The following is an 11624-nucleotide window of genomic DNA, read 5'->3' as shown; positions in this document are numbered from 1 at the left end:
AACATTTACAGAAAATATAATCACACTCGTGCCTAGCTGTGAACAATATTGCATCATCAAAATAATGAAAACACAAATATAAATTGTTACAGAATCTGATATAAATATATTGGAGGATGAGGCAGGAGGTAGATCTAAAACTGATGCACAATGGCAGTGTATGCATATTATTAAGAAATACAGACTCGGTACAAGAATAATGAACCAAAACAGCAGGAAGTAGCTCCTTCCGCAGAGGGAAGAGCTATGCCAGAAATAACTACAGTTTCAGCAATACTAGTCTTATTTCACTCTGAAGCCAGTGCACGTATTGCTCTGATAAAACATTTTTCTAAGTTGATCTTTGTCCAACTCTAAATTATCCAATGAGCACATAGGGAAGCTAGTATTACTAATTTCTCATTTCCTATCTAAACGCAAAGCTACCCCCTCAATGTAGAGCCCTTCTTTATTCCCTATAAACCAACAGCACTGTATCTAGGGCAGTGAATTCCCCTGGGCTAGGGTGATTATGAAGGTCTCTTTCCAATATTTCTGAATTTTCTCCACACAGGTTTTACGCACAGAAGGTATCAGTGATAGAATTCTTGAAGGAGGATTTTGTGTAATAACACTGAAATAATTTGCAATAAGAGGCTTAGCTTTTAAGGAAATATGCTCCTTCAGTTGTCACCAATAACTATAAATTTGTGTTCTAAATGAAGGTATGAACATTAACTTGTGAAATGTTAAGCAACTCTTGCTTTTAAAGGGTGAGTAACAGCCCCTTGGGAGTTAATACCATTCCCCACTTGAATTGATTTGTCCTTCTTTGCTGTTTATTTGCACATACTTGGCTTCACATAAGTAATAAAAGATTTTTATTGCTCTCTGTGCTTATCCCTTAGTTACACACCAGATGCCTCACCTGAAATTTGAAGACCAGGGAGAGGCTGCTCCAAACAATTCTCAGAGCCAGAGAATTATCTGAAGACAAAGGTTTTTAAATCCAGTTGAAACAGAGAACTGTATAATGCAGGGGGAAGAACGGCTGCTATTCAGTTCTCTACCCCTCACCCCCAAACCCCCACTCAAGCCCAGAGGAACTAAATTCCTTACAGTCCTCAGGGACAGAGATGCCAAAAGCACTAACTTCGGCCAGGTAAACTGTGTTGGTTCTAAAAGCAGCAGTCTCTCGGTGGGTTGGAAATGTACGCGCTGGGAGAGCAGCTCCTGTGGCTCAAAGGAAGCCTCCGTGTCTTTCACATTCCAAAGTTCCCGCTGGGACAAATGGGCAAAGATAAGGTGTGGCGACCGCTTAAGCCAGTGAGGTCAAAAGCAGCGCTGCCTGTGGGACTGTCCTCGGTCATCAAAGAACGGTCTCAGGCCAAGAGTGGCAGGGAGTATGGTGACCACACTCGTACTCAGTACCAGAAATTAGAGCCTGCACTCAGTTATCAGGTCTAGTTTTCCCCAACTTAGTCTGGCCCTCAACTACCAAGTACTACATAGTGAAGACTGCATAACTGTTTGTTAATGAATGTAGAAATCATTTAAGCTTTCTGGACCTTTGTGTCTTCTTATTAAAAATAAGGAGATTGTGGTTAATATCTGAGCTTTCAAACATCACTGAGAAGCCTGCATTATTGTTAAAATAGAGAAACTAGGAATTTTTTTACCTACCTTGGATGTTATAAAGTAGAGAAGAAGCTAGTAGAGCTAGTCTCTACTTTACCAGCAACTAAAGATAACTGTGGAAATCAGTATGGAGATTCCTCAAAAAACTAGGATTAGGGCCAGGGGTATAGCTCAGCAGCACAATGCCTGCCCGGCAAGTTGAGGCCCTGAGTTTCATTCCCAGTACTAAAACAACAACAATAACAACAACTGGGATTGGAGGTCCCATTTGACCCAGCTATTTCCCTTCTGGGTATCTTCCCAAAAAATTAAAAACATCATACCATCATACTAATATATGTGCACCCATGTTTACAGCAGCACATTTGTAGCAGCTAAATCATGGAAACAACCCAAATGCCCTTCAGTAGAGGAATGGATAAAGAAAAATTTTTTTTATATCACGGAGTACTACTCAGCCATAAAGAAGGATAAATTTGAGGCATTTCTAGATAAATGGATGCACCTTGAGACCATACTCTTCAGGGAAATAAATTGGACTCACATATGTAAACATCACATTGTCTCCCTGGCATCAGACACTGAAAGAGCAAATGAGGACCAAAATGTACAATAGGTATTGTGAAATGAGAAGAAATTGCTCAAAAGGAGAGAAGAAGTAGGGTGGGGAAAAGGGAAAAGGAAGATAGGGAAAAAAGATTTTAAGAAAAGGATAAAATGGAAACAAAGCTTTGTAAAGAGGGAGGGGAAGATGGGTTAAAGGGAAAAGAGGGGGTTGGGAAAAATAGAGACATTGACATATGTACAGGTACAAATTCCTTATGATGAATATGACCATTTTGTCTAACTAAATGTACCAATGAGCAATTATATTTTAAAAAAAGAAGGGAAAGATGCTGAAGAAGCCACAATTGTGTGGAAGAAAAAGCACAGGACTTGAATTCAGATGGCAGAGTGTAAATACCACCAGCTGTGCAGGCCTAGGCAAGTTTGTTTACCTTGCTGAACCTGGTTCTGTTTCTGGAAGTGGGGATGAGTTAAGTACCTCACAGATGTGTACTGAAGACCGAGTGGATGATAGAGAACATCTGGCAAAGTCTAACCTTTTGCTCTTCAAAGTGGATGCGCAGCATTAGCATCGCGCAGGAGTCTGTGAAAAAGGCCGTTCTCAGGCCCTACCCACACCTACGGCAGTAGAATCTGTATTTCACCATGATTCGCAGGTGAGCTGTGTGCACATTCAAGTTTGAAGAGCTCTGCCCTAAGGCACTAAGTGAATGTATCCTGCTGTAACCATGAGGCTCTATTTTGTTTTCATAGAATGACAAGGAAATACAACATGGCAAAATCTACAGGACTGAGCCCTTCCGGGAGATTTCTGCAATCCTCTTCCCTAGTTTCTGACAGCTCACCAGGCGCGGGGAACAAGCCAACCGCGCGAGTGCGTTATTTCTGGAGAATAGTTTCCTCTGCTCATGAAAGGTCCACTGGAGAGAGTCATTGCCTTATAAAATCTTCTGCTTTTTTTGAGCTAGAAGAACCAATAAAATGTCAACACACATATACAAAACTATCCCGGCCCTGGGGAAGATTGTTAAATCCGTGGGTAAATGCAGGTAGAAGCCAAAGTGGAGTTGAAGTGGATTTTAATCTTTCCTGTTCGCAGTGCCTGAGGGCAACAACTAAAGGCAGCAACTCAGAGTGGGAGACTTCTTATCATAAATCTGTCTTTTAATAAATCCTTGGTGTATGAAGGAGACCCATAATAGGTACTTCACAAAACCTGTTGTGTGTTGAATTGAATTGAACTGAATGAACACTTGATCAGCATCCTAACTGCCGTTAAGGTCTTTAGTACAGTTGTGAACTGGGTCAGATTCTGGGTAGATAGGATGGAGGAATTCCTTGACTTTTGGCTGATTGAACTCCATTTTATGTGCACAGGCCCTGTCAGTGCGCATGCGCACCCACAAATTGTCAGGATGGTAATCATTGTCTTTACTGTCAATTCCCCTAGTCAAAACCAGTCTTCGGAACACACACACTTTACTAACTTGTTGGAGTGTCATAATAGAAATGGACTGATTCAAGTTGTAAATCACTTTTACAAAAAAATTGTTTACATTTCCAAAGATTTTAAGTGTCTCAACTACAGAATATTTCAGTTGAATTTATTTGTCCCTAGGGAATGGTGGTATTTAGCTTTTACATTTGTTTAGACACAAAAGAAAAGTGAAACAAGAGGACCAGAAGAGCTAATGGCATTTTCTCCTGGAAAAATGAGGTGCTCTGGTGTAGTATGGAGTTACCTGCAAAGACCATGATTACAAGATGCTCCCAAAGCCCAGAAACATGGGGACAGAAGTACAGTCGTGTGTGTTCTTGGACACATTTACATTTCCTGAAGATTCTGTATCAGCTGGTTTTACTTTACTCAGAGGTAGATTGTGTAAAAGATTATTTGACAACTGGACAACCTGACAGAATGTGCCCATATTTTCACAGGCATTTATTTCCATTTTGCTTTAAAATCTGTATTCACCCAAGATGCAAGCATGTCTGGCCATGTGGTGAGTTCCTAGGGCCTTTTTACATGAAAAGCCAACAAGTCCTTGCTACGCAAAGCAAGGCGAGGCACATTATCTCAGTTCTAGGATAAGGAGCAGCTTTAAGGCAGTGGGGTTATTTATAACACAGTGAGTCCAAATTTCAGATCATTCCCTGATCCAAGCCATGTAAATTCAATCAGGGCCACATCCTTGGAGGAGGAAGCTGCCAGAAAAGATCTCTGAGCAGTGGAGGATGAGGGTCAGATGTCACTAGCCCTAGACTTCTGTTGGTGCAGAGACCAAGTAGAACCCTCGGCATAGCTTCAGCGAGGACACGGACGACCAGCCACTGATGGCAACAGCACTACCGTGAGCAGCTCTTTGTGTCACCTTTGGTAGCTGCCGACAGGTGAGCAGCTGAGGGGCTATGTGGAAAATGTTCCGTCTCCATAAGGGTCAGGGTTCATTAGAACTCTTTTGGGTGTGTGGCAGAATCCAAATTCAAACTAGCTGAAAGATGAAATGTATTAGGCCACCCGACTGCTAAGTCCTTGGGGGCATATCTGACTTAGACATCTCTTCTCATATCTCCGTTCTTTAATGTTTTACGTTGTCTTCATTTTCAGGCAGGCGGTCCTCCATGCTGGGCCCCAGGCTCACTCCACAGTTTCATTACTCCCACACAGAGGCGTTCTTGACTTTTTGCCTCCCAAAAACTTCTGATTGGCCTGACTTGGGTCTTACGCTTCCCCAGAAGTCAAACCCTGCTGCCAGGGGAATGCAGTCTTTCTTTTGCCTGGGCCTGGGTCATGGGTTCCTCTCCAGAGTAAGAGATGGTATTGACTTCACCTGATTCGTAGAGAGGGCGAGCCAGAAGGTGATCATTCACTTGAAGAAAAATCAAGCTTCTGCTGCCACAAGGAGGAAGTCATGCTGAAGGGATTTTGAAGAGATTCTTGCAGCCCTTCCCATCACGAGCACTTGAGACTTAATGAGAAACAAACTTTGTTTGGAAATGAGAGTCTTTTTTATTTTAAAGTGGGCAGAGTGACCAAAAGATTTACAGCCTTCACTCACTACACAGATTTCATCATCTGCCCCCACCACCTACCGAGAGAGAGAGCAGTATCTGTGGGTGAGTCAGTCACTGTCCTGGGGCTCAGCTCCCCACCCACGGTCTCCTTGCCAGCTCCCCGAGTCATCCATGCCCCACCCAACAGGTTCTGCCTTTCCCACCGTTCCCTTGACTCTCCTGGGACAGAGGGCTGCTCTCGGCGCTGAGGGAAAGGGGTGGTGTCTTTTAGAACAAGAGCGCCTCTCCTGCATGCAAAGCTAGCAGAAGGGCAGGCTAAAGAGGTGGGGGTGGGGATTACTCACTTTGCAGTTTCTGGTGCACTGAAAATCGGATTCCTGAGGGTTTTTTGTTTTTTTGTTTTGTTTTGTTTTTAATGTGCTGAGCATGAACCTAGGGCCTCATGTATGTTAGACAAGTGTTCTACCTCTGAGCTACATCCCTAGCCCTAATATCACATTCTTTATTATAAAAGGTGGACTCATTCATAACTTCTGCCTCTTTCCATTTCTCTGTTTAAAACAAACAAACACAAACAAATAAAAGCCTGCGTTATCCTTTGCGTTCCTGGACGCACAGCTCAGGGTCTCCTCCTGGTGGAAGCTTCCCTTTTCCTGTCTCTCACCCTCTCCCTCGTTTACCTGAGAGGCAGCATTTTACCATGCTGCACTCGCACACAGTGCAATGCCAGTGCCATAGCTGTAGGGCTTTTCATACTCTGTGATGGCTCCCTGGGTGGCTACCTATCCGCAATGGCTCAACAAGGCCAGCAATCACCCCAGGCATCTCTTATTTCCTGCTGCTGCATACGGAGTCTGGAACATAGACAGGTCCCGCAAATGTTTATGCAGTGAGTGAAACATGAAGTAACTGAAAATGGACAAACTGCTGTAGACTTCAAGGTGAACAAATGAAGGCTCATCAACACTGGGGTGTTCTTTGTTTTTTTGCTTTTTTTAAATGCTTTTATCTCCTGGAAATGACTAAGAGGCCTTTTCTCTTTAATATAATCAGCAGCTTCCTTATTGTAGATAATTCCAAATAGTGCTTTGAAAGCCAAGAGCGTTCACACTTACAATGTTTTTCAGTAACTATAGAAGATGACAGCTCTGAGATCTTACATCAGTGGAAATACTACAGCTGCCTAATTACTGATAGAATGTGTTCAATGTTTGGATACAATAGGAAATGTTCATTAAATGCTTTATGATTAATCTGCAATGAATTTAGATGCTTATGCAGTTGTGCTGTACAGAATGAAATACAGCAATATAAATATAAATAATGAATACTAAGCACTAGCTGACTATCAGGATTCTAGAATCTTCTAACAGATAATAGACTATTTGATTTTTTGTAGTTTTTATTGAAAGTCATTTAGAGGAGTTAGAAATATGCTTGAAGAAAAGAATAAAAACCTCTTATTCCAAGTAATTATAACATAATAATAATCCTATCATTCCAAACAGTAGCAATAAAAATAATCACAGTGAAAAAGTAAGAGGAATTGAAGTCTGTTTTGTTCAAAGCAATCTTCTTGGTTTATTCCCTGGTAAATAAAGAAAGCAATATTTCCCTTTATCTACTTTTCATTTAATAAATGTTAACTAATTATCTATCATTTTCTAGACAATGTTTTCCAGGTGAAGAAGATGATGGATAAATAACTTATCCTAAGTATAATCAACTGAAACTCTTGAGAACAAGACAGAATTTCCAAAGTCTTCTTTATTCCTTCCAAATAATGTTTTCCAGTGACCAAAGTTACCGATTCCCATGTTCACACAGTATCTTCCACTTTACAAAGAGATTTCACATGTGTACGTCTCAGTGTCCACAAAACTCTCAGCGGTCGTCAGGGCTACTACTAATACAATTTCACTGTTGGGAAAGTGAAATTTAAAGGAGTTAGGTGAATCATCCCAGGTGACACCAATGACAAGTTACTGAGCAAAGACTGCCACCAGACCTCCTAGCTCTATTTAGTTTTCTTCCCAGTTATTTTTCATTTTAAATAAGAAGTCAGACTGATGTGGCCAAAAACTGGCTTAAGAACCCAACTTTGGTGACGTCATGTTATCAAGAGTCTTTCTAAAATATGGCCTCACTTTGTATTTGTGTGGGGCCATAAGGAAATTGATGGATTGAGACTGATCTTTGGCACCCATCCCTTTCTCCAAAATGTGTCCTAAGAATTAACCAAGGATTTTCCATTCACAGAATTCAGCCAAGAAGAGATGGATTGTACACTCACCACTGTTGGTAAATTGAAAGTCTCTGAAGCTGTGTTTCCACAAGCTTTAAACAACCACTCATTAAAAATGTACTAGATTCTAAATCCTTGGATGCTTTTTAAGAGCTCAATTGGCTCTTTCGAATCAGACACAAAAATCGATGATACATGGCCTTGAAGAAACGAAAGCCAAAACACTTTTAGCTTTGCCAAGTGAAGATTTTACTGGCATGCTCCTAAGAGTGAGATTAATCTTTAGCATTCTTAAGTGAGCTGTTAAGCTCTGGTGCAATATAAATAGATGTAACTTAGTGGCTGGTGACAGAAGATTCCACCCATCTCTGTTCCTCTGCCTTCCCCTTACTCTGTATTATGACTAAATGGTCTCTAATCAGCTTACAGGTCCTCAAGAAACACCACTTACACAGCCATTAGTGGGTTAGTGCTTTCTCGGTGGGTCAATATCTGAGTCGGTGGTCTCTCAAAAACCCTAAAGAGCGATGAAGGAAAGAAAAGCTTCTCAAGGGTAAGTGAAGTAGTCTTGTGGAAAGGGATGAGATTTGGCACCAGAAAACTTGGCTTCCGTCTTTTCCTTGCTTAACGTCTCTGTACCTCAGATTGCTAATATGTACAGTGGGGCTTTCTCAATATACAGGGTCTTGGAATCTTTTGACAATATTTAGGAATAATTCCCTTCACCTTCAACATCACAGGGTTGTAGAATCAAACGAGGGGAAAGTGGTTTTATAAATTGCCAACAGGATCGCATTTTCGCTTTTTCTTCGAAGATCTTTAATTTTACAATTAAATAATGCATTGCTGGAAATCTGTCAGTAAAGATGAACCAAAAATTATGTAAGAAAAATAAATTTATTTTATTTATTTTTTTAGGAAAAATATGTTTAAAAAATAAATTTAAATAGCACTAAAAAGTGTTTTTATTTTTAAAATGCTGAAAAGTTGAGCACATGCATGCTAATCGTTCTTAGTGAATTTTTATGATTCAGTGGTTAAAAGAACTGGCAGCTTTCAAAACTATGTTTTAGTAGTTTTATTAGTAATCATAAAATTATTGGAATTCTATTTGTTTATGTTATATGATTTTTATAATATTCTATAGTTTGGGAACTAATTAAATCACGCATAGAGTTTGACCTTAAATAATTGACAAAGCAGGGAACTAAGATATTTTGAATGACTTAAAGTTAAAAATAGGACCTGTTTTTCATGATTGAATTTGTACTATGTTCTCATCCTACCTCTTTAAGATCCTCTTGGCTGTAACATATTCCCAGAATTTTCTTGTTTTTAATGCAATTGACAATTTAGAAAAGTACTAGTGAGGTGTGTTATAGACCCTTTCTCAGAATTTAACTGAGCTTTTCTCATGAGTAGACTGGGCTTATGAGCTTGGGGGAGGAAGACTCCAGTAGACACTTTAATTACTGGAGTTTAGGGACAGATAGCCAGGCGATTTTTCTGGCCTAAAGAAAAGCCTTTGTGCCTGAAGAGGTATGAGCCACAGTGACATCTCACAGCTGCAAGAGTGCTTAACACAAAGAGAATCTTCCAGCCTGTCCTTCAGTAGGTTTACTAACCTCAGGTGCTGTGGTCTGGTCACTGGCTTAAATCTTCTCTTCCTGAAGATTATCAACACTATCTCCTGTATGTTGTCTGTGGAAAAAAATATTTCCAGTCTTTGAACAGAATTTAATGGAAAAACAGTACTCATTCTATAAACATGCCCTTAGAGGCAATGTTACTGACCTGAAGTTGATATGTGAAGCCTCCACATTGTCCTAAGCATAAGTGTATGAGTAAGAAGAACACGGGATTTATGATGCTGACAAATGTACCTTTACTAGGAGAGAAAGAGTCAGTTAATGGAATCTCTCCCTCTGCACCAACCTGAGATTCCAGTAAGACAACTCCAGCATACAGACCCAAGTCATACTAATGGTCCAGCTCAGAAGAACCAGGTCTGAATTTGAATCTAAGACACTGGAGGAATCCCAAGGCCTTCTCCAAAGAATTAACTACTTTATTCCATTTTCACAAAGGCCATGCTGTTAGCAAAAGGAAAAGCACTTTCAAAGTATAGTAAAATATATATATGATGTGCTACACTTGCAGATGTGTATGTTCTATGTGCAGTTTTTCATTTTTGATGGAAGTGTCCTGATTTATATGCATTTAGTTACTCAATTCCTTTATAATCCTACTGTAACCTTCATAATGATTCCTTCCCATGTTGATATAATAATGAAAGCTTATACTTATTTGGACTATGTCTTTGATTTACATACTGCATCCCATTATTCCTGCCTGTTGTATGTACTCACTATCTTTGTCTATAAATGAGGAAATGCAGGCTTAGGAAAGGTAAGTAACTCACCTAGGGAGACACAAATAAAGTCAGAACTTGAATGCAATGCTAAGACTGGCTCCCAAGGTTAAAGCATATTTATGTTACAGTTCATTTCAAAATGCCTTCTGCCACAGCAAGAACCATGTCTTTTCTTAATTGTTGAAGTTTCACACTTGTTGATGTTTCCATATGGTATATACTTAATACCTGAAAACAATAAAGAGGATAATATATTATTACTGCTGATTACCGCTGTGAAGTAAAAACAAAGAACCACATCCTAATTGAGCCTCAGACCAACCGTAAGGTAAGAGAAGCCAGACATTCACCACCCCAAGCCCTGGAACCACAGTGAGAGGAGCTTGGCTCTTCATCTAAAGCATGGCATATTAGTAGAAAATTATAGAAAATATAGTATATTATTATATTAATGAGGTGTAGTAAGTCCAACAAATTAGGAGACATTTGCCTAGAAAAAATGGCTTTATACTTACAACTGCCAAGACAAGAGGTCACGCTATTCCGTGGGAGGTCACATGGGGGGCAATGGGGTCACTCTGGAAGTAGAGGGAGCGGGAACTGCAGGTAAGAGGCTTTCTGACAGTATCCAAGGGAATGCACGAGCAAGGCCATAGGAGCTGACGTTAGGGTTAGATAGATGCAATAATTTCAGTGGTGTCTGGGCACAAGAGCCTACACTCCACCACACAAAGTCCAGTGTCCATCAACCATCACAAAGCTGATTAGCAACTCTTTTACTTAAATCCGTTTCATTAGCAAGATACATTTTGTACACTGCTGTGTTATGGGCAAATTATACACACTCAGAAAGAGAGAGAGAGAGAGGGAGAGAGAGAGAGTTTACCTAAGTGTGAGTTCAGCATCACACACCATTGTCCCCTCCCACAGGGTTAATCCCCCATCACATATTTTTCAGAGTCTAGATTTACTGGGTCCACGCTGACATGGCCTTTTGTTTGTTGTTATTTTTCAAAAGCTTTAAAATATAGAGCTAGACCTTCTTATTTTGACCTATAGCTTCCTTATAACAGGAAGCAATGTCTTCAAATCTAATGGTACTGCTTACTCTAAGAAATGTTTTCTTTACAATCATGACAAAATCAAATACCACATTCTTTCAAGTTGCAGCAAACACTTTATTCTCCTCATTAATGTCTCAAAACCATTGGAAATCCAAGTCCGAAAAAGTCCTTCAGCAATAAATGTCAGTGTTTCACAGAAAAGATGAAAGAACTTTCAAGAGAATAACGTGTCCATTAACTGTATTCCTGAGTGTTTTTCTTTCGTAAAAACACCAAACTTGAATAAATTAGGTACAGCGTCGATAGAAATAGAAGAAATAATCTGTGAAGAATATCCCAGCAAAATAAGGATCCGTTGAACAGTCGGCTAAATCCTGTCAGAACAGGAGAAAAGAAAGATTAATGTAAAAGTTAACTGTAATGAAAGTATTTTATTTAATCCTATAGTGGCCAATTTCTTACTAAAAAGAAAATAAAAGGCAAGCTTACTGGTGCAGCTACACGGAAATGGTATGCACTGTCAGAGAAGGGGGCCACAGGAAGGTTCCAAATGTGCTGATATCCCTAAAAATGAATGAGAAAGATCCATTTCATAACCACACTGTCCACTCACTTGGCAAGAGCATTGGCTTAACAAGTAAGGAGAGGCAGCTGTGATAGCAGCTTTTGATAGGTGTCACTAGAACAGTCTGCAGCTTCTAAACGACACTAGGAAGACACTGATCCAAGCCTCATGACCACG

The 11624-nt window shown here is 40.1% G+C and overlaps 1 protein-coding gene and 1 long non-coding RNA gene across 2 annotated transcripts in view; both read right to left on the bottom strand.

Moving 5' to 3' along the window:
- Positions 1-6735: 6735 nt before the first annotated feature.
- LOC106149256 lies at positions 6736-10321 on the bottom strand. The gene is made up of 3 exons (XR_001235305.1): positions 9239-10321; positions 9070-9145; positions 6736-8298 (listed from the first exon to the last, which is right to left on the bottom strand). It is a non-coding gene; the product is annotated as an uncharacterized LOC106149256 (long non-coding RNA).
- A 654-nt stretch (positions 10322-10975) lies between these two features.
- The window catches only part of Myrfl (myelin regulatory factor-like), a 111428-nt gene continuing 110779 nt past the window's right edge, over positions 10976-11624 (bottom strand). Inside the window, exons 22-23 of the mRNA XM_013519404.1 lie at positions 11372-11446; positions 10976-11256 (exon numbers count right to left, since the gene is read on the bottom strand). Coding sequence (XP_013374858.1) covers positions 11170-11256; positions 11372-11446 — 162 coding nt within the window. The 3' untranslated portion in view covers positions 10976-11169. The remainder of the gene's footprint in view (positions 11257-11371; positions 11447-11624) is intronic.

Source organism: Chinchilla lanigera, unplaced genomic scaffold (genome assembly GCF_000276665.1).
Source record: "Chinchilla lanigera isolate Chin_1 unplaced genomic scaffold, ChiLan1.0 scaffold00004, whole genome shotgun sequence".
NCBI lineage: Eukaryota > Metazoa > Chordata > Mammalia > Rodentia > Chinchillidae > Chinchilla > Chinchilla lanigera.
The sequence above is the reverse complement of the archived record's forward strand: the minus strand, read 5'-3'. Positions and strand labels throughout refer to the sequence as shown.